At 34.8% G+C, this 25932-nt stretch overlaps 1 protein-coding gene across 6 annotated transcripts in view; it reads left to right on the forward strand.

Annotated features, from left to right (window-relative positions):
• The first annotated feature begins 2499 nt into the window (after positions 1-2499).
• Positions 2500-25932, forward strand: part of LOC124184033 (baculoviral IAP repeat-containing protein 6) — a 56420-nt gene continuing 32987 nt past the window's right edge. For 2 of the 6 annotated variants that reach the window (XM_046573354.1, XM_046573355.1), the window contains exons 1-16: positions 2501-2778; positions 5135-5454; positions 6634-6878; positions 7830-8184; positions 9120-10650; positions 11090-11270; positions 12588-12806; positions 13502-13925; positions 14014-14161; positions 14247-14397; positions 14543-14758; positions 14864-15118; positions 15285-15558; positions 16132-16356; positions 21967-22266; positions 25477-25773. In XM_046573354.1, coding sequence (XP_046429310.1) covers positions 2601-2778; positions 5135-5454; positions 6634-6878; positions 7830-8184; positions 9120-10650; positions 11090-11270; positions 12588-12806; positions 13502-13925; positions 14014-14161; positions 14247-14397; positions 14543-14758; positions 14864-15118; positions 15285-15558; positions 16132-16356; positions 21967-22266; positions 25477-25773 — 5319 coding nt within the window. In that variant the 5' untranslated portion in view covers positions 2501-2600. Of the gene's footprint in view, positions 2779-5134; positions 5455-6633; positions 6879-7829; positions 8185-9119; positions 10651-11089; positions 11271-12587; positions 12807-13501; positions 13926-14013; positions 14162-14246; positions 14398-14542; positions 14759-14863; positions 15119-15284; positions 15559-16131; positions 16357-21966; positions 22267-25476; positions 25774-25932 lie in introns of all 6 variants that reach the window. The other 4 variants (XM_046573358.1, XM_046573359.1, XM_046573356.1 and 1 more) reach the window with 3 other exon arrangements.

Below are 25932 nucleotides of genomic sequence, written 5' to 3' on the forward strand. Positions count from 1 at the left end.
AATAATTTAAAAAACTAAATTCACAAAAATAAAATAAAAATGGTGTTATCTTCGCAACGGATGAACGGATTTGCATGAAAATTGGTATACGAAGGTGTTTGGGGTCGCTGATCACATATCTGAAGTCACATTTGCAAAATAAAGATTTCACGTAGTAAATATGCTCGAAAAAAATTAAAACATTCGGAGTTTGATGAAAATTGAAAAATTCATGTTCTTTGGGTCGCTGATCACGAATCTGAAGTCGGATTCGCGAAACGCATAATGGCAGATTCAAAATTCGTGAAAAAACGCTCGTTTGGTCTCTTGTATCGAAATATACTAGTTTCGAGCACAAATAACGGGAAGTTCAAAGGCTGGCTCACAGTCAGCCCAAATCCACTTGTTTTTCGTTGAACTCACTTAGTTATTTAACAACAAAATAAAAGAGCAAAAATCTAGAGATTTTTACGGATTTTTCACGAATTTCGAATCTGCCATTATGCATTCCGCGAATCCGACTTCAGATTCGTGATCAGCGACCCAAAGAACATTAATTTTTCAATTTTCATCAAATGCCGAATGTTTTAATTTTTTTCGAGCATATTTACTACGTGAAATCTTTATTTTGCAAATGTGATCAGCAACCCCAAACACCTTTGGATACCAATTTTCATGCACATCCGTCCATCCGTTGCAAAGATAAAACCGTTTTTAATTTAATTTTTGTGAATTTGGTTTTTTAAATTATTCAACAACTACTCAACCAATCACAGCCAAAATCTAATCAGGTCTAAGTCTGAAAGAGGTGCGTCGATTAAAGGATATAAGTACCTACATGGATATAAAAAAGCAGTGGAATCTCTATAACAAACGCATCTGATTTCACAAAATATAACTACAAAACTGTACTTATATACCGCCTCAAATATTATGAGGTGATGTATATTATATATATATGTCGGCGTAAAGCCTTGGAAAGGCGGAGAGGATGTAAAGCGTTTATTTGGGCGTTGATTATTCATATTTAGCGTGACGATCCCGACACGTCTGGTATGCTCTCTAGCTAACCCGCAACTGTCGATTTCGTCCAAGCGTTGTTATAAACAAACCATTTGTTTGTTGCTAAGATTCCGTCATTCAGCTATACTCTTAGCTTGCTAATAACGCTTGACGCTCGATACGGTGGACTCATCGAGAGTTCAATTTCAAAAGAAATATCCTTTTATTCACTAAATACATTTTAAAATGGAATTATTAAACAAGATTTGTGATACTCCGACATATATACATATATATCTTAGAGCATATACCAATGGTTTATCTGTAAAATCACCTGTTCTGCAAAAACATGCATTAACCTTGCATAATTCTGCCGCAAATTGCTGCCGAACACGGTCTTGCATGATCGGATGCTACACGAAATGCTACCGGGGTAAATCCAAATTTGAACTCAGATTATCAAAATTCAAAATAGCGGATCCAAATTGCGGACGCGATTTCAAAAAAAAGGTGGATTCCAACGAAAATGAGTGCCCACGAGTTTTTGGGGTCGCTGAATTTGAATCTGAAATCGGATTTCGAAAATTCAAGATGGCGGATCCAATATGGCGGACCAAAACTTTTTAACTGGATTCCATCAGATTTGAGCTTTTTGTCCGCCAAATAGATTCGCCATCTTGAATTTTCAAAATCTGATTTCTGATTCGTAATCAGCGATCCCGAAAACCCCCAGGTGAAATTTTTTGACCGGATTTGATCAAATTTGAACTTCTCGTCCGCCATATTGGATCCACCAAGTTAAATTTTACACAACCGACAATTTCAGATTCAGATTGAGCGACCTCAAAAACGTTGATTTACCAAATTACAGTCAAATTACGATGAAGTAGAAACAGTTTTTTTTTTCAAATGCCTATAGGTATGTGTCATGACACAAAAGTGGCACGACGTTTTTCTGTCCATATGTGTGTCATTAACACTCAATGGGTTAAAAGTATGCGATACATGACGAGTATGTGCACATGTTCACATGGTGAAATGTTGGATTCATGGTACGGTCCCAAATAGGGCCGAATTGCTGGAATCTGTAATAACGGAACGGAATGGACGGAAAAGTCACTGAAATCCGCGTTCCGATCATTTCTTTCCGTTGTATTTTTACGGATTGGTGAATCCGTTCCGTATTCGCATATTATGACATTCTGTTTCAAAATTTTCTATAACATAAGATCATATAAAATTCCTAAGTTTATTGCTTTTTGAATGAGAATAGCATCAAGAAACGATTGTATTTTTATAATAGACTGTGTTGGTAAAACTATATCGATATCCCTTATTTAGCAAGTTTTAAATTTCCCACCATAAGTCGCGCGATGCCGTGTTCGTTTTTCAGGGACCTTACCTGTAAACCACTTCAAACCGCTAATCAGGCCACTATACATATGACTCTTCTGTACCATAAATATCGATTAGTCGACTATCGATTGAGTGAAATTTGTCTACGTTCAGACCGGCTTGCTGACGTTCGACTCCAAGATGGCGGAGACGAATACGCCATGTTTTTTGTAATGTTCGCGCATTAGAGAATTTGTTTGAGGATCGTAATTCGTTTAACCAAAATGGCTGATGATGATCCGTGGTCATTAAAAGTAGACGGTTATTTGAATGTAGATACCGAGTGCAAGAGTATAATATATCATCCAAATTTAAATGTGGTTTTAATTACGACCGCCGATGCCCAAGTTTACGTCTTCGATGTCAACTCCGGGGTAATTCTGCAGAAGACTTCCTTGTCTGGTAAGATTCTACTTATTGAAATCACCCAAATGCAATAGTAGAATCAACGTTCCATCAGCGAAAAAAGATAGATAGGATTCATGAAAAACTTGAAACGTCATGTATACACTTTCCATGGTCAAGGTCGCTTCCACTTCAACATGTCAGACTATGAATGCCCGACACATTTTTCCCGTCTCTTTTTTTTCCCCAAACAACTATCATCATGCGCTAAATGACACACTACCCAATAGTCTGAAATCTCCAGACAATTCTTCTATTGTTACTCATCATCTTCGATTTCTTGCGCCAAGTTCACTCACTCACTCAGGCTTCCACGATGTTTTCATCGAATTATCGTTTCTCTGTTTCATGATTCTTTGTAACGAAAATATTGCACAATTATTCGGACTCGTTACAATCTTCTCATATATTTTTTTTCACAAGTCTATATGACTCACTGCCTTACTCAATCATTATATTGAGTGTTTCGTTCGCTTGACCAAAAGCTAACAGATGTAATCTAGATGTACTTTTATTGTCTGGTAAATAATTGACAAGGTGCTAATGTCTTGTTAACACTTGGATATCTAATATTTTCAAATATCTGTCGCTAACTGAATTTCAGACTACTTAGCGATCTTTTGCACTGCATACCGCTAATAAGTATAAAACAATTTCAATCTTCGTGTGACATATCGAGTTTCGCCGTATGTTTTAATCAGCACTGATTATTTCTGCTTGATTTTATCACTGAACCAAATTATGAAAATAGTCGTTTGTTTACTGATGTACTCAGTCATGCAGACAAGTTTGCGCACGGTGCAACGATTGATTTTTAGGCAAACTATTTCGCAACTTCAGGATTATCTGGAACTTAGTAAATCATATAACAATGCCAAAGAAATTCATATTTAACAAATTCAACTGTACGTTAACTTTAGCCTTATCTTGAAGTTCTGAATATTCATTTGAACAAAACATCAAGCAACTCATATCATACCATTTTTTCTTTAATAAATTCAGAAATTTAATCATGAATCTATCAATTCATACTATTTTTGATAAAACTATGGCGTAAAAATGTTTTGCAATGTATGATATTTTCATCTCTGTGTAATCGTAAGATTTCTTCCTTATTTCGGTTCTTATTTACATTTTTATGTGTTTGAAATTGGTCAGATTAATGTGAGGAAACATCAAAGAAAAATAGTTATTTCCCAATTTTAGGACTGTCGAAAATGCATTCAACCATGATTTCTAGTTTAAATATGGCAAAGTATTGCTGGTGGCCACTGTAATCTTTGTAATTTAACTCTAAAGTTGCATAAAATCAATTGCTTTCTGCGACGATTTGTTACTTTAACGTTACGAACCTTATTCTACTTTCAGAGTCTGTAAGTGCAGTTCAGGTTTTTATTTATGTTCACGTTCACATTCTTGTAACACTGAAGTTTTTTCATGTACCTGCAATTTGACTACATTTTCGGGTAATTCAGATTAAAGATGTGTGGCAAGTTACAGAACTCTGGATGCCTCAGATCTCAAAAATAGAGCTATTCAATTTTCACATTTCTAAGAAATACCATTTTAACAATCGATATATTTACACTAAATAATCTACTAGTCTAAATTTTTGTCAGATATGTTTTTAGCCAAAAAATCCATTTAAAAAAAATAGTGACTATTAATAACTAATAAGAATAGACAAAATTGTGGACAGTCGGTTTGATAAACGTCGTTTGGGAAAATTGTTAAAAAAAAAATTACTTTGATCGACCGAAAAATATAAATTTTACAACAATTTCTCGCAATTGTTTCCAGATGAAAAAAACTTTATCCAAAAAATTTGGACCTTCTTGTTTCAAAGATATCTGAAATCTTATAAATTTAGATTGAAATTTGTCATATTGGGGTAAAGAATTGTTGAAAAAAATTCAGTTCGCTATTTCTTGACTTTCCATTATTATCGCTTAACTGCATTTCAGATAATTCTCAAGTTGAAATATAGCAATTGCTTTGTAAAATGACTTACAAACAGTAATTTCGTATTATAATTTGACGACTAGGATTCTGTATCACTGAAATGTATCTTAACCGAAATATGTTCAATTTTTAAACTGCTCAAGCATATCTTTGGTTCACTAATTTTTTTTCTTCGAAATTTGGTACTTTGTTGACTCATGCCAGTCATGCACTTCCAGTTATCTTTTTTTCGCCTGGCAACTCGATTTATCAAGCGAAAATAATTTTTGCTTGTAATAAAACTGTTGTAGGATTTTTTAGAGTATAACAAATTCTTGAACTGTGAGCGGATCAATTGACCTTCAAAAAGTACGAAAAAGTAACGATATCGTTTTTTATTCCTGTCGCACAGGTAGAACGGATGGAAAAATAACCGGAGTTTACTTAGCCGAAGGCTTGGACAAAGTTTTGTACACCGATGGACGAGTAATCGGCGTAAGGAGCGATTACAATGGAGTTCTCTTGCTTGACACAATACTGCAGACCCCAGTATCTTGCAGCGAGGATAAAATAAAACTAGAGCTTTTACTTACCGAAGCGATTTTGTTGCATCTATGTCTACGATGTGTGGAGTTACCTGTTGTCGATCACGTTCAAGAAGTACTCCAAGAATTGTCTACAAAGATTCAAACTGCCCAAGAAGTTCAAAAAAAGAGCATCAAAGCTCAAAAAGTAAGGCGTTGTCATATTTTACCCATATCCCGATTGTGAGTGTATTTGTTGAAAAATTTCTACTTTTTATTCACTTCGTTACGAGACATTCGTGCATCGAGCATTTATCAAATTATTATATCTGTAAGCTATGAAGATATAGTTGAAAATACAAATATAAAAAATACTGGAAGTACGAAATGATACCTCAAATATCAAAGCTTCATTTTCAATTGTATCAAAATAGTGAAAAATTGAAACTTGTAGATTAGTTCGATTTTACTTTGCAATGACTGATTTTATTCAAAAGACCGTTTCTCGCAAAATCACTAAAACAGACTTAAATTTTTTCCAGTAGTCAATTCGATACTTGCATTTTTTTATCGTAATCAAACTTGGGACAATATTGTAAAATTGAATTGAACCAGTGAATTTGGAAAAAATAGTCTGCTGAATAACTTGAGTCACATGGTAGAATAAAGTCTAACGATTTTACTGGATTTTCAAAAAATTGATTTGAACTGGCGCATCGATAACTAAGCTTTTACTTACAATTTCAGCATTTTCTGCTTTTAAATTTTCAAAGAGATTATAGATTATCCAATCTAACAATTTGACAAATATGCAATGTACCACAATTTTGTCATAAAATTAATAAAAAAGTATCGATTTTTGGCTAGCCAATTTTCTGAAGCCTAAGACATCTGACTATGACCATTGTAAATTTTTTTGATTACTGTATTCAATACCTGAATAAAGTTGAAGTTTTTATCATCTATGTAATGATGAATTTCAAGAAAAAAATCATCATTTTGAAATATCAGGATTTGTCTTGAAGTCCAGTAATCAACCATAACAAAGCAAAGAATATCTAACATTCAATCCAAGATTCTTAAAACCCGACATATTCAAAGTCATTGCAATGTCGCAAAGTATTGATTTTTTCATATAATAATTTCAACCTCGTTTAATATAACTTTTCAGCTTGAATTGAAGAGAACACACAATGAATAAAAATTTTTAGGAAGTTTATTGTATATCAAGGATCCTAACGAAATCAGTTTATTGAATCGAATCATCGCAATATTTGATCTTGAGAGTTGTCGACTTTGAAATAAGGAATTTGCCACTGCTGTTAAATGTTAATTTCTATGGCACATAAATATTGAGTGAACTTTTTTTAATCGATATTTTCCACAGTGGAACACGGTATGCCTAGAATTGCCTCACGCCGCACTAAAGTTGGTGTGCTCAGGATTAGTGACGGAATTGAAGCGTCAAAACAGGCATATTCCAGCATTGCCAATCGCCTCTGCTATCAACGAACAGTTGAACGGCCTATTGCCAGGCCTGATACCCGAAGTCGGTCCCGCAGACAGACTACTTATGTTTAGCGAGGCCGCTCGACGAAACACATTTGCGAAATGGCCTCACATGAATTACAAGTGAGTCGAGTCAGATTCAAATTTCAACTGATATAAGGCTCAACATTTGTTTTATTTTAAACGACAATACGCATGTCATTTATAATTTTGTGCAAATTCACAGCTAATTTGTTCGTTTCACAAGCATCTTACAATGCTTGGCGGATTAAAAAATTTAATTGCACTGATTAGGTTTTTTTTTATCTTTATCACGCACGTAAGTTGCTTGCATTTCATTGAGTGGTATATACAAGTAGATGTCTGAAAAAGTGGGTGAATTTTGGAAAGTCATATCTTGTAAAGCAATTGATCGATTTGAGTTGAGTTCATTCTGTTCAAAAGTATATATATCGAGCTTCATTTACATATATTTTAAAATCAGAATCAGTTCATAGAAAGCACTGTTATCGATAACAAACATTAACGGTCTAGCTTGGTGTGATGTATTGATATCTCATACAAGGTTAAACCGATTTACTTCAAATGTGGATACGTTATTTTTGGATAGTTACTTTATTTACCGTAATCTGAAATTTATCTTTTCATTTACTTTCAACAAAATAGCGTCCATCTACGATTGCCATCTGATTTTTCACTTAAAATTGGTGATATTTTTTAATTAGTTACCAAAAAAATACCAGAATTATGGCAATGTGGTTGAACTATCCAAGAATCCACAAATTTCAAGTAAATTAGTTAAATCATTTTCAAGGTATTGTCAAGCACCGCAAAAAAATTTTATCTAGCAAAATGGTTTATGTTATTGTTAACAGCAATGCTTTCCATTGATTGATTCAGATGAAAGAAATATGCAATCGAAGCCCGATCTGCATACTTTTAAATAAAACAAACTGTAATCGAATGGAACAATCACTTGTTGATATACGAGTTCCCAAAATTGACCCACTATTTCAGACATCTACTCGTATGCATATTACCATTTGGAAAGAAGAAAAAAACATAAATATGAAGGGACATTATTTTCAGATGGGCATTGCCGGACCAAATGGCACAAGCTGGATTTTACCATCAACCCAACTCGACGGGAGATGACAGAGCCATGTGCTTTACTTGCAACGTATGCCTCGTTTTTTGGGAACCGACGGACGAACCTTGGTCAGAGCACGAACGCCATGCGCCTAGCTGCCCGTTTGTCAAGGGAGAATATACACAGAATGTACCTTTTTCGGTTGTTCTTGCCACCGGTCCTGCGCAAGAATCTGACGATAGTGTGGAAATAATAAGCACAACAAACGTCAAAGGGCTCACTGCTACTGCCTCGCACAATGGTCTTGTTAACGTCTGGAATGTCAGCAATCAGTTACAAGTAAGTAAGGGACTCAATTGCTTACATCGTTGACTTAACTCCGGATTTAACGAAAACCAGTGCCAATGAATGTTCTCTGCCAGATATTTTTTATATATATTAACCCAATTATTATATTCAAAAGCTACGGAAATCCCTTCGAGAATATGAAAATGGAATACATTATACTACAATTTTATTCACCAAAGCGTAGGTATTGATACTCAATTTCGAATCGCTTTATAATGGGCAAAAGTCTAGTAGATTAGATCGCTTTACTTTGCGATGGCTTGTTTTAAGTCACCAATACACAATTAAATCGCCTTGCGTGAGACTTAAATCGTTGACAAACGAAAACTTTCCAATACAGGCCGAAAATTTCAAACAAAATTAATGCTGTAAGTTTTTTAAATCACCTAAAATTGAAGACTCGTATTTTAGGCCCAAGTTAAGTTTTCAAAGACTCAAAAATTAATGAATGATTCGTCTTTTCGAATTGAGTAAATATTTCTTTACTTTCACGGCTCCTTAAGTTCAATGAATCTCTAGTTTCCGAAAAACAGACTTTTATAAAAATATCAGTCTGACTATCCTGACAAACTTTTGCGATTCTCTCAGAAAGGGCTCAATGAAAAAAATCTGTAAAATTTCCAGGAATTATCATTCAACAAACGATGGGCCTGAAAAATTAAGATGTTTCGATTTCTTTAACGTGTGTTTCTGTCGAAAAAAATTGAAAACACTCTGACACGATTTATAAAAAGTTTACAAAAAAGCGTTGTGCAACTTATTATAAAACGAATAAAATAATGCAATAGGAAACGTAAGTCTCACAAAAAACGAGAGCATTGACGACTAAATAGTTCGATAACTGATCGGTACTTTCATTCATTGAATTGGTTTATGAAAACAATGTGGAAAACGGTTTTTATAGCTTGTTTAATTTTCATTTACAGAAGGAAATGTCAGTACTCGTAACAATGAGTAACGAAGAAGCGAGCGGCAAGGAAGGGAGGCAAAATCAAGCAACGAATAATCTGGCGCCATCTTATCTCCCAACTCTTGGTTCGGAACCAGATGCTCAGTCCGACTACAAGCCGTCATCGGGTTCGCAGAAACTAGAATTGACCGCACTGACAATCGCAGGGGGTCCGAAGCCGGAACCTGAGGAATTAAGCAACATGAGCACGACGGTCACTGCGACTATCTTGGAACCGACAAGCGTAGGAATCCGACCTTGTCTAATCTGCGGCGTGTCGGTGACTTCGGACACTTCGCCACAGATACGAACTTTGGAAAATGTCTGGGCTGCTCTTACGGACTCAGCACCAGCCTCATCCCTGGTTAGAGCAATGAACAGCGTAAACAGTGCAGCCAGCGATAGTCTGGACATCATGAAAGTGGCCGACCGGAGTTCATCGACGACTTCGCACCGCCTAATCGTCTATGATTTTCACCACAAGGTGGACGCTTCGCAGCCCACGAAGTCGGATAAGACGAAAGACTCCAAAACCAAGAAAGTATCCTCAGGTACAGGGACCAGTGCCAGCTCGAATAGCGGGCGACAAGAGAGTCTCTATCAGGAACTTTTCCTTAGCGAATTTTCGTGCAAGGTTCCAGTCATCGAGGACGTTATCGAGGACGTCGTCATAGAAGATGTCGATGAAATGGTGATCGGCGCTCACTTCGATGCTCTGATAGCCTCCTCGTCCAACGGTCAACTTCAATGCTCTACTCCGATCAACATAGCTGTTCCTCCGACCTCGTTTCCATTTGACGCCAACTTCAATCCCATAAATGGTTCAGAACAGTTTGCATCGGCTTCGGACATCACTGCGCTTAATAAAAAGACACTGGAATTGACCAGTGGGCTGAAAACTGAGCCAGTCATTGTTCAGACGGTCGTCATAGATGCTCCGGAGATTCAGAGAGTCGCTTATGCTGTTTCGTCCAGGGACGGACGGCATTTGTATGTCGCTCTGTGCCCTGGACCTGACATTGCACTCACTGACCCGCCGCCTATTCAAACCGCCAATCGAATGGACGTAGATGAAGAGAGCGAATTCTTACTTCCCAAGAGTTACATGTACTGGGATCAGAACGAGGTCGAATCGTCAAAGCCTGGCGCTAACGAGGAAGAGAGAAACGATGCCAGTGAATGTGGTGCCATTTTACTTGTCTATGCGTTTGATCTTGGGGGTAAAGTTTTGAAACTTAGTCCCGAACCGATCGTCAGGCGAGAACTTCCCGCTGCACAAATCCCTGTCGAACACGTGTTGCTGCCACTTCAAGAAAAGAATCGAAACTCATCGGTTTCGTCCAGTTCCACTACTGTCACTTCTTCCCAATTCATAGACGGACCAAAAGGCCAGATTGCAATGGTCTGCAAAGACGGTGTTGTTAGAATACTAGAACTTGCCACATTGAAGACTCTCTCTGAAGCAAAACTTGAGGGCACCAAATTCGTCTCCGCTACGTATTGCAACAGTGAGTAAAATTAATTTTAAAAGGATTTGTGCTGAAATTTCTCAATTTCCAACTATTATTTTTATTGTAGTATTTTTTATTAGTATTTTTTTTTTTGTCAATTTCTGTGCTCGGTTTTCAATTTTGGAAGGTTAAATTTATGTTATCGCTTTGCTAAATTATTCCGATTATGTTTCAATTTCTATAATAAGATGTATTACATCTTACCCATTTTCTGGCAATCATCTTTATTAATAATTATTCAGCATGCATTCAAAGTTACTCGTTTGTCAATAAAAGTTTGTTTAATAAATATTCGAGTCTATCTGTGTGAATTTAACTGTATAATGTCGATCTTCATAAAACGTTACGTAACTTTTCGGCGTACTACCAAATCTACAATTCTCCAAACTTGGACTGTTGGTACAAATTTTCAAATGCGTCTAATTTTTGTTCTTAGGTTTGGAAAGGTTGTGCGCATGTACCAACGAAGGCGCACTCCACTTTTTTGCCACCATAGAAGAGGAAGATTCTACTGAAGAGAAAGAGGATATCGACGATGTAAATATGACCACGGAGATGGGGTCAAGAAACAATGTTCACATTGCTCCTAGCACATCTACGAGCTCAGTTATCTATCAGTACGTACCTTGACTTAGTACATTTCACAGTTGGCCAAGAAATGTACCAAGTTTAAAAGTCTACAAGCTCTATTGTTTATCGATTCGTTCCTTTTTTCTTTTAAATGCAGATAAACGCTCCGAGACTCGTACAGAACTTATTAAACCATTTAACATTTAGCCAAGGCATCACAGCGGCGTCAAGCGTAATAGAGTAATTCAGTGTTTTTGGTGTTTCAGGTGAATATTTTTGAAGTATTTTTGAGGTCAAGAAATCCGGTTATGACCAAAAAAAGTTATTTCTTCCTCGCATTTATACAGTTTTGAGCCCTCAAAGTTGATAAATGTTCTATCATTTTCTCAAATGGCAACATGGAACAAACTATCATCTTCTTTTCTCAGGATGAATTTTTCTTTGAAAAACACTTATTAATACTATCTTTGAGGCCAAATACGCAATTTCAAGAATTACCGAATCAATTTGATTCATTATACAGTATAACTAAGCTTATAATAGAAAAATTACTCGGTAATTTTCGAAATTGCGTATTTGGACTCAAAAATATTATTATTTAATGTTTTTCAAAAGAAAAATTCATCCCGAATAAAGAGGATGATAATCTATTCTATGATGCCATTTGAGAAAATGATTACAAATTCGCCAACTTCGAGGGTTGAAAACTGTATGAATGCGCGGAAAAAATTACTTTTTATGATCATGATCGAATTCCTTGACCTTAAAAATACTTAGAACACATGCCTTTAAAAATAAATATTTACATGCGATACCAAAAACATCGTTCGATGCTGCTACGACGCCTTGGCAGTTAAGTGGTTCATCACACACTTCATTGTTAGACCGTTTCTTTTTCCTTGATTGCTTGAATTCAAGGTTTTACGTTACTCCTTTTAACATATTTCGATGTAGCATTTCATTTCATGGTCTTTAAAAGCTTGTGGACAAATAGCCGAATCCAAAATTTAAGAATCGGATCCGCATGAGTCACTTCGAAAGTGAAAAATGAAAGAAAATCGGTATCAGTGTATCAACTAGGAAAGAATTTGTAACGCGTTTTACTGCAAGTTCACTGCGGCTAAACCAAATAACAATGGAATTATTTTTGCCTGGCCATTCAATTTGCAATTATTGGATAACTGATGAATATTTTTTTTTACTAATGTACAGACATAATTCCAATAACAAAACAATGTTCAAATTCCTCATACTAAAATTCGGAAACATAATTGAATATGCGCATGATCTAATTTGGAAGAACTCTCCTGCTTGTAATTTCTTATGATTAAAATCCTTGACGTTTTTTGCTCACTTCGTTACAGAGATCCTATATTGGCACACAGAACGAATCTATCGTACTCAGATTTGAGGATGTTGTACGAGTTGACGAGATTTAATAGACATTCACCGGCCTACGGAGCCACCGTACCACCTTGTTGGAGCGAGATGATGCAGGCGCAAAGACAACGTCGTCATCCTCAGCACCTTCACCAATCGGAAGATCAACACCACACACGTACTTGGCGTCTTCAAAATGACGCGTAAATAAAAATTATTTTAAACACAAATAATCTTATTCTAAGTAAGAGGACTGATCAAAAATCTTACTGTTATATTTATTTGTGGGAATAAGTTTAAAATAAGTCTTGCAATTTTTTATTTTTTTTTTGTCAAGTTAACCTAACGGTTAACACCTTCAACCTCGTAAATTTTTCTCATCACACTGTTTTGAGAGCTAGTTTACAATTTTTTTCTTCACTAAAGCTACAATTTTAAGTATTGTTGACTTTGAATTATTACGAATTTCTAATTTACTGCCATATCGTGACATAACTTGAAACTTGAATTGTACTATACTCGAAAATTTTCCGCTTTCAAATTGAATAATATACAAGTTTCTAGAATAATGGGTTAAAAGTTTTTTATTTATGCTATTACAATACTTGATTTGAATACATCTTGCTGGATACAGATTTAATTTACCTGACAAAAAAATGGCTTTCATGCGAAAGTATTTATAGATAAGTCTAAAAAGAAGCTGTCGCCTTCGATATATTAGTTTATTCCACTAATTTTAATTCAGTAGAACGGCAATAATCAGTTGTCTAGAAATTTCAGTCCCAGCAATGATAGCCGTTTTTTTTAATTGTTACAAAATAACCAAACAGAATTCTTATTCTTATTCTCGAGTGTCAAGACGTCAGATTATTTAGTAAAATGTTAAAACATTTTGTAGAACAACGTGGGATGAACACGTGTTTGAATTGACGCTGCCTCGGAGTGCGACAGGTACCATCGGCCATGTCGACGTGAGGTTTACCCTTCATTCTCCATGTCCGGAGCTTCCGGCGATTCAAGTTACTCTACTGAAGCAAAAAATAACCGGTATCGGTTATTACAAGTCCTCGTTAACTCCTGTAGACGAAAGAATACACTTTGACATTAGTGGGGAGCAAAAGGCTGAAAATCCTGTAACCACTGAAGAATACCTGCGACAGCATAATACTGAGATTTTATGTGGTCCTATCAACCTACAAAGATGCACAGATCTCTCCGATCACTCCGGCTGTGTCACTTTAACCAGCCCAAGACTTTTCCGATCAAAAGCGAGAACCATTCTCGTTCACATCAAAGCGCTGATTGATCCTGTTAAAGATAAAGTGAGTTTAGTGCTACTTAATACTTTTGATTTTAGTTTTTGCGATTGTTTAAACGGGGTTGTTTTGATGTTTCAACACTTTTATTCAGGCAACGACGAAATCTCGAATTAATATAATGGAGACAAAACCTCAGACTTCGAAAAAATTGAAAATTGGCGAAGCTGGTCCTTTGTTGCCTGGTGCCATAGTGGAAAGACTCGCAGCGAGCGCCAACAAAAAATTGGAATGCTACATAGGTAATCATAATGAAATACGAGCAAGGATTCAATCGCTGAAGTTATTAATAACGATCGTTTTGTTAATTCAAACGTGTCTTCACAGGCTGCGATTGGATTCACGAAATATCGATAACCCTAAGATCGGTGCATTCCACCGACGTTCCAAATGAGAGAATACAGCGCTGCTCGATGTTCGATTCAAAAATGTTTATCGACAATATACTTAACGTCGCATGCCTGCAAGGATCAGAGAAGTACGTCAAGCCCACAATGGGTTTGGAAAGATTTAAAATATTTACCTTTTGTAACACAATTGTTGCATGTTCGACAAAACTAATCGTAAATTAGTCGACGCAAAACACTTAAACAAATGATTTAATTGTTTTTTATTTTTTATAGATCGCCCGTCGTGCAGTCTCTCGCATTAGACGTGCTGATTTGGGTAGTTGCAATACAATTGACAAGGTTACGAGTTAATCAGAAGGTGAAGATCGCGCAGCTGGAAACTATACGATCTGTACAGTCGCGTCTTTCAGATCTGTTGCGCACCGGCCTTTTACACGCCGGTCGGAGTATAGCTCATAAATGTGTCAAGTTGATCATTTTGTGTAGCGAGTAAGTAGTCAAAAATGAAGTACGCTCATGTTACGATTAGAGTATTCAAGTCAGCACAAACATTCGACTCGGTAATTCAATTGTCGTGAAAAATACGATTTTCAGGGGCCTTCATAATTTGGATGAACCTTTGCCGCATGCTTTTGACGAAGCGGTCCTGTCGGTTTTAGTGACGCTGCTTCCGTCAGTAGCGGGAGTTCAATGGGCAGGTTCTTTACGATGGCTAGCGATACTTATCATCAGGTTATTACCACTCGATAGAAATCACAGCATTGCCCAGCAATGCATAACGCTGGTACAGCAAATAGCAACGGAAATGTCGAACAGAGTGAATCCCTATCATTTACTGCTGGCGACAAGGTACGTCGATTCGCTTTTACAGACTTAAAGTGTGCGAGTGCTCATTCAAGTCAATATTAAACTGAAGAATAAAAGTTGTCCGTTTAATATGATCGTTGAATAAACTGCGGATTGAAACATTTCAGCCTCAATCATAACTGAACTATGTTTATCATCCAATTTCTAGATTTGGATTGTACAATACACCCTTTGAAATGGAATTGTTCGATGTTGAACCTCCTATGCCGGCTAAATTCAGTTCGATGCCTATAACTTATGCGAGTATAGTGACCGGAGAACAAGCCGGAGTCTCCATCACAGCCAATAATTCACTGCACTCACAGGACACGATCGATTTAAGGGATCTTCTCGCTCTTCCTGCGCATCCGACTAACGAATTGAAAGTACCTAGCAAGCTTCGAGCTCTTTGTGCGAATAATAATATGAAAGGCCTTCTCGAGGTATGATTTTTTTTACTATCTTATTTTTTCTTAAACACTTTCGATATGCCAAAACCAGAGCAAAACTTCCTTTCGCTATTTCTATGCAAATTTTATTTTTAGGCAGGATCACTAAGCTGAGTGCCTGCTGCATTTGTTGCATGAAAAACGTTGCACTGAATAAAAAACAAATATTCCAGTCTTCTTGAAAATGCTCCTCATAGCTCATACAATCGTTTTTTAGCATTTTCAAACTCGTGTTTATTTCCAGAAAATGTTTTGTGCTGAATTCTGAACAATCAATCAAATAAATTAGATTCACATTTGAGAAGAAAATCAATTATTCAATGGAGATGTGACACAATTTTAAGAAAATTTATAATCCTTAGAACCTTTCAACGAATTTACTTAAAATTTTGCACCTGTCGTTTTGTTATAATTTTATTATAATTCTCTGTCACTTATTCTAATATAATTCATTTCCAAACGTTTATTTCGAAACGCAATTTTATAGATCCCGAGTAAAGTTGTTCGTTGATTTTGGCAATGCCTAATGGATATACAACAATTATTTTTTTTCACTTTTGCAAATAGGTTGAACCGCTTCACTTTACTTGTCACGCGGCATCGGATGGAACTAAAATGGAAAAAATTGATCCTGGAATAAACACAGTTAACATTGGTACAGCGTTGTATGAAAGTACCAATGCAAACACCAACAAGAACAGCGCTAGCAATAACACCAACAACAACAACAACAACAGCAATAATCATAACAGCAATCCTGTACCAGACATAAAAATTATTAGCCACTCATACGTAAGTTTATCCTTTCTTTTGTTATTGAATGAATGTACTTCTAAACTTTCATATTTTGTACATTTCGAGCATTTATACAGGGTGTCCATTGCTCTTTAAATATCCTCAAATTCTGGAATTATACTGAAACATAAAAATTGCTGCTTAAGTCCTGGAAAGGCTGACACAGTACATTTTTGTTTGGAAACTGCGACATTTTATTTATAATGAGGTGCCTCGAATAAGTTAAGTTTTAACAGACGATGGACCATTGTATATAAACTGCCATATAAATTTTTTGAGTCAACACTTAACAAACTTATCGTATCCTAAAAAATTCTAAACAAAACGAAATCAATCCCTTAAAATTTTCAATCCATTGTCCCAGAAACTCGTAGAATAGTCCTAGAATCTAAATTCTCAATTGCAGTAGACACCCTGTCTATGCTGTTTCTTGTCGCTTTATTTTTGTTTTAACGATTGCGTATTTGTTAATACTAACGATATTTCGTGTTGCTGTATTAGATTATGTGATCGTTTTTGCATAAATTACTATTCTGCTTGCAAAGTATGAGTTTTTTTCCTGTACAAATAATCAAAAAAAAAAAAAAAAAGCAGAAAGCAAGTTCGTTCTAAATAACGAGCTCAAAGCTCAGAGAAGTGTATTCGTCACCTCGTTTTCTTACCGTTCTTGAAGTATTCTTGCTGTCGTAGATCAGTTGTAATGTTTATTCAAACCAAAATTAGTTTGACATTTCAGTTCATGAAAAAAGTCTGAGAACAAAGTTTTGTTACAATATCCTAGTACATATATTTGGGTGGTTCATTTTAAACTTATATTTTTTTTTTCAACTCTCGCCTGACAACTCCGTGCCAAATTCAGAAAAAAACCTTGTTGGAGCGCAGATTATAAAAACAAATATATTCAGAGGTCGCTCAAATTATTGAAATATTTTTTTTTATTTTTATGTGTACACCTGTCGGACTTATATATATATTTATATATATTAGGTTATTTTTTGGTATCGTGGTTCAATTAAGCATTTACCAATCAACAGCAAATTGATCCTAACAATTTCGTAGTTGGCTGTTGTTGTCTTTTATCCGAGAGGTTAATCGTCTCGGAGAAATTTGGATGGCAAATTTGTTACCAAAAGAGGAGTATAACATCACCTTAACCTCTAGACGGCCGTCAACACCACTATAGTGGTATTGCCATGATTCGAACATATCGGGGGAACATTGGGGGATGATCATATGGAAGTATCCCACCAAAGTAGGCATGTATCACACGAAAAAAATCCCGGCCGCCAGCAGGTTAATGTCCCTATTTCGTTTTCAGTACTGAGATTCATGAATAATGATTAATTGGATTACGATACGAATGAGATATATAAATCCGTAACGTGAACACATAAAAATAAAGAAATAAATATTTCAATAATTGGTAAACCTTGAAACACTTTTTTCTATGTTCTATACTTTGACAAGAATTGTTTTTTTTCTAAATTTGGCACCGTGTTTTTGGGTGTGACAGGAAAAAAAAATATAAATTTAAAATGAACCACTCTAATATATCTGTATATATATTTATGTATAAAAATGTGCAATCAATACGTTACTGTGAAAATGTAATAATAATCAAATATTACTTACATAAATATTGGCAGGGTAGAAAAAAAATAACTACTATGCGGTAAACGATTAGCGAGTCTGAAATGCTCTGCACGATCTTTATAATTGATGTTGTGTCTCTTTGAAAAGAATTCATGTCCTGATACGTTAAGCTACTTTTGGCTTGAGTTAAATTTGTTACTAATATACGATACTGAGAACCCTTCCAGAATGTTTACAATTATTATAGTAAACATAATTATAATACTATCTTGTATAAGAGAGTGAAGGTGTCCCAAAGCGAGTTCTCGTGTAATCTGGGGAGCATTTTTTTTCTATGATAAATTTTTTAAAACTAAAAGTTATTCCTTCGTGTTAATAAGAATCAAAATCAAAGAACAGATTTTCGACAGTTAATTTTCAGTGTAAACAACTGCTGTATAAAATGACAGTGGCTTCACAATGAAGTTCCGGTACCCAAACTTGTTTTCAGGTGCAGCTATTCATTGGGTGAAACATGTTTATCACAATTTGATCAAAGTCATATTAGATGATGGGAAAAAAAATTTTAAATCTAATATTGAATTCTGCTTGGGGTATTTTCACCGCTCTTTACTCCGCTATTCATCGGCTTCGCATCTAATAATACTTGCACACAGCAAAGCTTCTATGTGCATATATTTGCTAATTGAATATTCACACGAAAGCGCACCGTCGTTTACTTATTAATGTGTATGCATAATTTCGTATAGTCACAATACAAACTTGTCAAAACGTGAAACTTTACCACTTTTCACGGTCTTTACCTTATCAGAGAATATATCTGTATATTAGGATGTTGCAGAGTTTTTAAATTTACAATTTTTTTAGGGGCGCGTACTTAAATTGCTTCCTTCTGGTCTAAAAAGAAGCCTCAAAAAGATTGTGCAGTGTAGCACCAGTTTCCGGGTGTGCGAAACGATATTTCTAAAAAGGTGAAAAATTGATATTAGCACCCCTTTAATACCTATTATTTCTTTTATATTGCACAAAAAACTACTGTCCCAAAAAAATGATCGAAAGTGCATTACAGTGAAATGCTGACATAGAAGAGTTGCAAAAAATGCCATAATGCATTTCTTTATAAAATATAAAAGAGATAATATTATGAAAATGAAAGTAATAATTTCTCGCGATCTGTCTATATCAGCATTTTTCTGAAATGCGTTTTAGATAATCTTTTTGGGCCATACTGCATTTTTTTTGTAAAGTATAAAAGAGATAATACGTCTTAAAGGGGTGTTAATGTCGATTTTTTATATTTTTTTTTGTTAAAACGTCTTCGCACACCTTAGAAATGGGTGCTACATTTCTCAGTCTTTTTGAGGTTTCCTTTAAGAATAGTAGCAATCGTCTGTAAAAAAATCGAATTTAAAAAAAATGTTAAACACCCCAATATGTATGTATAGGTTTTTTTTTTTTTTTTTTCTTTCATGTTTTGCCGAACGAAAATTCATCCCAATGATACCACAGAATTTTTAGCTCAAGTCTAAAAGATGCCTCATATTGCGCGCCTCTTCCACAATTAATTGTGTAACATGTTGAAAAAAAAATTACACTCGTTACAGTTTTTTCCCGAAATTTTCCAAAACAATCGTTCAGTACACTTTGACAGTTGATTAAATATTAATACAAGTATCAACATTTTTTTTATCGAACATCTTGGAAAGTCACTTCAGTCCGTTTATTTGAACAAAAAGTACAAACTGTTTTGACTTCTTAATATTTGCTCTTTGATAGCTGAAAACCTGAAAAAAAGGTATTCAATACCATTTTTGAAGATATTCTCATTATCTACAAGATTTTATTCACATAAAAACTTGCTCAGGATTATTTTTGGAAATTATTTTAAGAAACTGTGAGAAAAAAGGGTTTTATATGTTACATAAGCATTTTTTACACTTGAGCTAAAAATTCTAAGATTTCGGAGAATTTTTTTCTACAGTGAAAAATTGTGTTGAGACTTTGATCCAGTGACAAAAACAAACTGTTCTTAAATTTGAAACAGTCTGTAGCCACGAATCGTACTTGTTATTGGAGAGGTAAAGTTTCATGCTTTAATACATTTCGCACATATATTCATATGCACAGTTACAAAGTTCACATTTAAAGTGCGCTTCTGTGAAAATCAAGATAGCGAATATCTTTTGTATCGAACGGTACATGAAATCGTAAATAAAATTAAACAAAGCGGTTTCGTACAATTAAACAAACAGGTTTCGTAAAACGAATATATATTCGTAGCAACACTGGTTTGGGACCATCCATAAGTTACGCAAGGGCTGAATCTTATATGCTTTACCCCTTCTCTTCCTATTTCAAAAGGTCTTTATTCTTTATATTTCTTAACTTGTAATAGAATATCGATAAAATTCAAATAAATTTGTAGAACAGCCCTAAATAAGTAATTCCCACAAACTATTCGATTACATTAGCATTACATACATTAGCAACTTTCGTTGGATTACAATTTTTTTCTGTCTGTAACTAGAGTATCTAATCTCGCATTTCAAGGTAAAAATATACAACGAGTTTCGGACAAAAATAAAAATTTGATCGTGAGAAGAAACAATGGAGTGTGAAAAATAATATTTATCGATTATACTCGGTTAATCGGGAAAAAATAATCGATTACTTTTATCATTTTTAATGCCTGTCTTATATATAGAAATTATTCTAGCAGACAACTGAAAAAGTGGGTCAATTTTGGTAAATCGTATCTTGGTATCCGATTATTTAATTCGATTGGGGTTTGTTTTGTTCAGAAGTATGCAGATTAGTCTTTATTTACAAATTTTTTTACTCTTATTGATATAAGTTTCATAATCTCGCCACCAGATTTGAGATCTGAAGTTCTGGTTTTCAATATCTGATGAAGAGTTATAAAAATTTTAGATTTAGCGAAATTGGCAGAAAATCTTTCAATGAAACTCGGTTTTCTCGATACTTTTGTCGTCAGATGCTATCGTCAAAAGAAAGCTTATTATCAAAAATTATTCCAAAATTTCCAATGAGTTCAAACTGAATCAGGTGAAATTAGTGCTAATGTCACCACGAGCTAACAAACTCTGTTTTCACCCAAGTTCATAACTCTGGGTCTCGTTTAACTGTAAATTGAATTTGATTTCTCAGATGGGCCAAATCTTGGTGAATTTTCATTTGTACGAACTCTCTCTGTACGAACTTCTTACCCTACCACTTTTCTATCTGCGTATATCTTGCATATATCTACTTTGATATCTCATGGTTCGTATTTCGCTCCCTCTTACGATAGCGAAGCATTTACCGATTAACTAGCCCTCAAAATCCCAAGCCTAATTTATGGACAGCCCTTGTAACTAATCGTTTGACTATTTGATTTGATCAACTCGTATATAAAGCCCACGTTGTAGCTCTCCGACAAAGACTAAAGTTAGTTTCTAATGGTCCATAGGCATATAATGCCGATCGAAATGAATGTATACCATTTAATTTTGAACCGAATCGATAAGCAGTTACAAGTAGCATCTTAACAGATTGAGGGTTACAGCGTAAATTTTATTATTGGCTGGAACGGCTCAGCCAATAACTTTGAAAATGTAGTCAATTTTAATCATTTCCCAAAGCTTACGTCGAATGAAAACGTTCTTCGAAACACAGAGAACCAAAAATATTCAGTAGCGCAGCCCTGAACCTGTTGAACAATGTACAATATAATATCTTAGAACTGTAGAGAGAAATGTTGTTATTTTCGTATGAAAACTATGACTGTTTTGATAAGAAAATATCTAGACATAGTTTAGATTATGGAAAGGTGAATTAATAAATGGTAAGTTGTTGCCTTTGAGAAAGAAAAGGAAAACGACAAATCCTATCATTTGATAGGAAATTTTGGTTAATGTGGTTGATTAAATATGCATACGTAGTAGGAAGTTGTTGAAAATTAGAAGAACGCAATATCATTCATTTGGAAATTATCGAACTATTTGTACATTATAGAATTTGGGTGCTGTAGATCCAGATCTTCAAGCTAAGTTGACAACAAAATTAAGTAATCTACTTAGTCAGTATAAAGCAGAAATGTCAAAAAAGCCAGCTACGCTATTGTCGCTTACACCTGATGACCAATCAGACAGTGACGAGGCTAACAATATGCCTGGTGAATTTAAAATCTGGCACAACGCTCAAAACGATGCTTCTAACCCTCATATGATAGCTTCTTCCAAAACGAAAGAAAAGTCATCGGTACCAAAAGCTAGTACAGCTACAAACAAAATTGAGGACAACCATGACAAGAAGGTAGATTTTTGTAGACGAGGATTTTCATTCTATATATTTCTCTCCTTAATACATATTCTTTATATTCATGTATCATTTTATTTTTCAAATTTCAATAGCCAACACTGTGCTCTCAACATTGTATCATCATTTACGACTATTTTTCTCTGTAGTTGATTAGAGATAAAATTGAGAAGATGAATGTTAAAAAGGGTCCAAGTTGAAAAGATCCCTGGCATGTAGTGAAACTTGAGAAACGGGAATTTATTTATATATTTTTTTTTTTTTCCGTCCATTTACTTCTTTCCTCAATTTTTAAACAGTACGTATTGTTTGAAACAATACAGGTGCTAATATCTCTATTTTCACCACAAAATAACTAACTTTTGCTATTTAAACCTTGCTGAAAGATTTATAAAATTGAAACTGCTGAAATTATATCTCGACAAACAGTTGTGCAATTCGATTGGGGTTCTTTTCATTCGAGGGGTTGCACACTTTTGAAATCTGGTATATGTGCAAGATGTATAAATTACAAGATTACAGGACGTTTGAAGATTTCAAAAGATCGCAGAAGATTTTAGGGATTTCAAGATATTTAAAAAGATTTTAAAAGTTTACAAAAGATTACAAGGATTTTAATGATTTTAAGGAATTCCAAAAGTTTTCCAAGGATTTGAAAAGGTTTTCGGAATTTCAAGAATTGCACTGGATTGCATTAGATTTCGGGGGTTTAAAGCATTGCAAAGGATTCCAAAGATTTCCGGGATTTCAAATAAATTGCAAAGAACTGAACAACAAGTTTTTGAGATATAAATTCCCAAAATTCATCCACTTTTTCAGTCCTCTACTCATTAAATAATCAATGAATCAGAATATGGGTTTCTAAAAACTAGAACGCAATGTCGATCGAGATATAAAGTCTTGTTGATCTACCTTCGGGTCTATTCCAATAAACTGTACTTACTGTGGCCTTGGATGTCTTTTGGGTTCCTACGCAATTTTATTTGTACAGATGTAAAAGTCTTTTACCAGAGAGCTTGTTTCAATTGCGCAAGTCGATAATTCCTAGTTTGCTACATAAAATCGTCGCATCTTTAACTTCATACAATTGACTCAAGTTAATATTTTTATTTACTTATATGAAGTATTAATTATGCAATTATTTCAAGTCAAGTTGCGCCCTTTTTCCATCAATGCCATGAAAAATACGATATGTATTTCAAAGATGATACGAGTAATTTTGGAAAAATTGTTTTTGAATCGTTGTTTATTATCAACGCTGAGTTTCCAAAAATTTTATGCATCGTGTTATCAATACATATATCTGTGGGAGATCACATATTGTTTAATTTTTCGTAAATATTACTTATCCACATATTGTATTGTATTCTTGCTCTTATGCAGGGAGAAAAGCTGAAATAACGTGCACTTGAATGTACTTTGAAGTCACTTTAACATAGGGTTTGTGCATATATTATGTAACAATGATTTGAGCGACAAAGGCTAACACAACTAGTTCCCATCACGTTTGACGATTAACTGCAGTATTAAGCAATTGACGATTGAAAATATGGAATTGACTTATGTGACAATTCGATGCCTGTGACACAATTAAAGCTGTATTTAAATCCTGCTGCTGTAGCTGTGGCTGTAAAATTAAATGCATAATTGAGATAAAAATTTTCCTTTTTGCAAAGAAATACTCGTTGATTTACTGAAATTTTCAAATTCATCGTCAAGTTCCTGGAATATTCTTCCAGATTAAAATAGTCTTCGAACGCATTGTCAGTAACTACGAAATAATACTTCAAATGAAGATTTTTTTGTTCTCACACTTACCAAGGATTTGCAGCTAATCAATCGTGTCTGGCAATATTTTTCTGTCTTGTGGGAAGCGCGGGGTTAAAAAAGTGCAATCACAGTGACATGCAATAATATATGGACAACCCTGATATCTCTCGCCTTTGTTACCTTGTCATCGCCTAGCTCATATGTAAACGTTACAACAGTATAGTAATCAAATTGCCAATAATCGGCTCACCGATTGTAATGGCATCCCCATGTTTTTCTCATTCTCATAATAATCCTTCGTATACATTTGTTTTACAATTACGTTTGAACATAATATGTGTGTTGCTCCAGTTTTAATTACTTTTCATTTATCCTTTGTGCATTCATTGGTCAGTTAGCACTATAAAAATACCATTTTCTCGAGGTATTTATAAATGTGTTACCATTGTTGAAAATTTACACGTTTACATTGGTATGTAAGAGTAATCAGCTGAAAAAGTTGATGAAATTTGGGGATTTATTATTCGATAATCAATTGTGCAATTCGATCTGGGTCTGTTTTGTTTCAAAGTATGTATATCCAGCTTCGTTTGCATGTGTTTTTTTTATTCGAATCAATTAACAGGAAACAATGTTATTGATAATAACATCAATCAAAAATGATTCAACCGAATGACTTCAAATTTGAAGACAGTATTTTTCGATAATTTAGCTTCTGCCCCTATCCAATATTCTATCTTCATTTTTTTTTTATTTTTTTCAATAACATGACAGGCGTTTGAAGTTCAAATTCGAATTTTTGTCAAGAATTTACAATTTTTTGTTGCATTAACTTGAAAATATCATGATATCAATAAAATGAGATAGTGGTAAAGAGGAAAAAGTAAATTCAAGAATACGCTCTTGAAATTTTAAGTATATCAGTTGAGCCATCCCCGAGATATTCTGGACACCACAAAACATATCACCGGTCAAAATGGTTAGTGTTATTGTCGATAAAAATGCTTTCTAATTATCGAAGCCGATAAAAGAATACGTTATCGTAGCTGGATTGACATACTTTCACAGAAACGAAACCCCAATGGAATTCAATTATCGATTATTGAGACATAAATTCCCAAAACTCACCCACTTTTTCAGCCGTTTATTCGTATTCTATACCTACCTTCTAAAGAGATGTGATAAATTTTTTGCAACTCCGCGATGATATGCAATACCTGTAAATTTCCATAGAGTCTACACATCGCTCATCCCTATTTCATTTATGTGTAGATTTTTTAACTTTATTTTTTTTTTTTTCGTTTAACCAATTAATGGTGATCTTGATGGCTTGAGATTGATGTGCGTCTGTGTAAGAGAGTTCAGCTTATTCTTCACCACTGATAGCAAGTAGTTGATCACTTTGTGAGAAAGTATATTATTATCATACAATTTTAGCGAGAGGACTATGTATTTCCATGGGGAAGACTGCTCTGCTGGCCTCCACAACACGTCTTGGTAGTTGAACGAATGCATTCCGGAGCAAGGCGTTTCGTTGTTTTAGACTTCGGTTCACCCGTACTGCTGACCGATCTAATGATTCCTTCGTGCAGCGATTTGGTCTCATTGTCTATTGACATTTGGACAAAGAGCGAAGAAAGCGACGGAACTCGCTTATTTGTCGCTGGAGATATCGGCACCAAACCGTTGGTCGTTAGCGATCTGCAACCGCCTCCGGTTTGCCGCTATCTTAAGGTATTGTTCTGACAGTTTTATCGAGGAAATTATGATTAATGTCACGAATTTTCCCTAAAGAGTCTAACGGTGTATGAATAATTCGAAGTAACGTGTAATTCGGGCCTTGAAAACGTGAGAAACTGAGCAATAATAGCAAATTTTTCTTTAGTACGGAAA

This window comes from Neodiprion fabricii, chromosome 5 (genome assembly GCF_021155785.1).
Source record: "Neodiprion fabricii isolate iyNeoFabr1 chromosome 5, iyNeoFabr1.1, whole genome shotgun sequence".
In the NCBI taxonomy this organism is placed as follows: domain Eukaryota; kingdom Metazoa; phylum Arthropoda; class Insecta; order Hymenoptera; family Diprionidae; genus Neodiprion; species Neodiprion fabricii.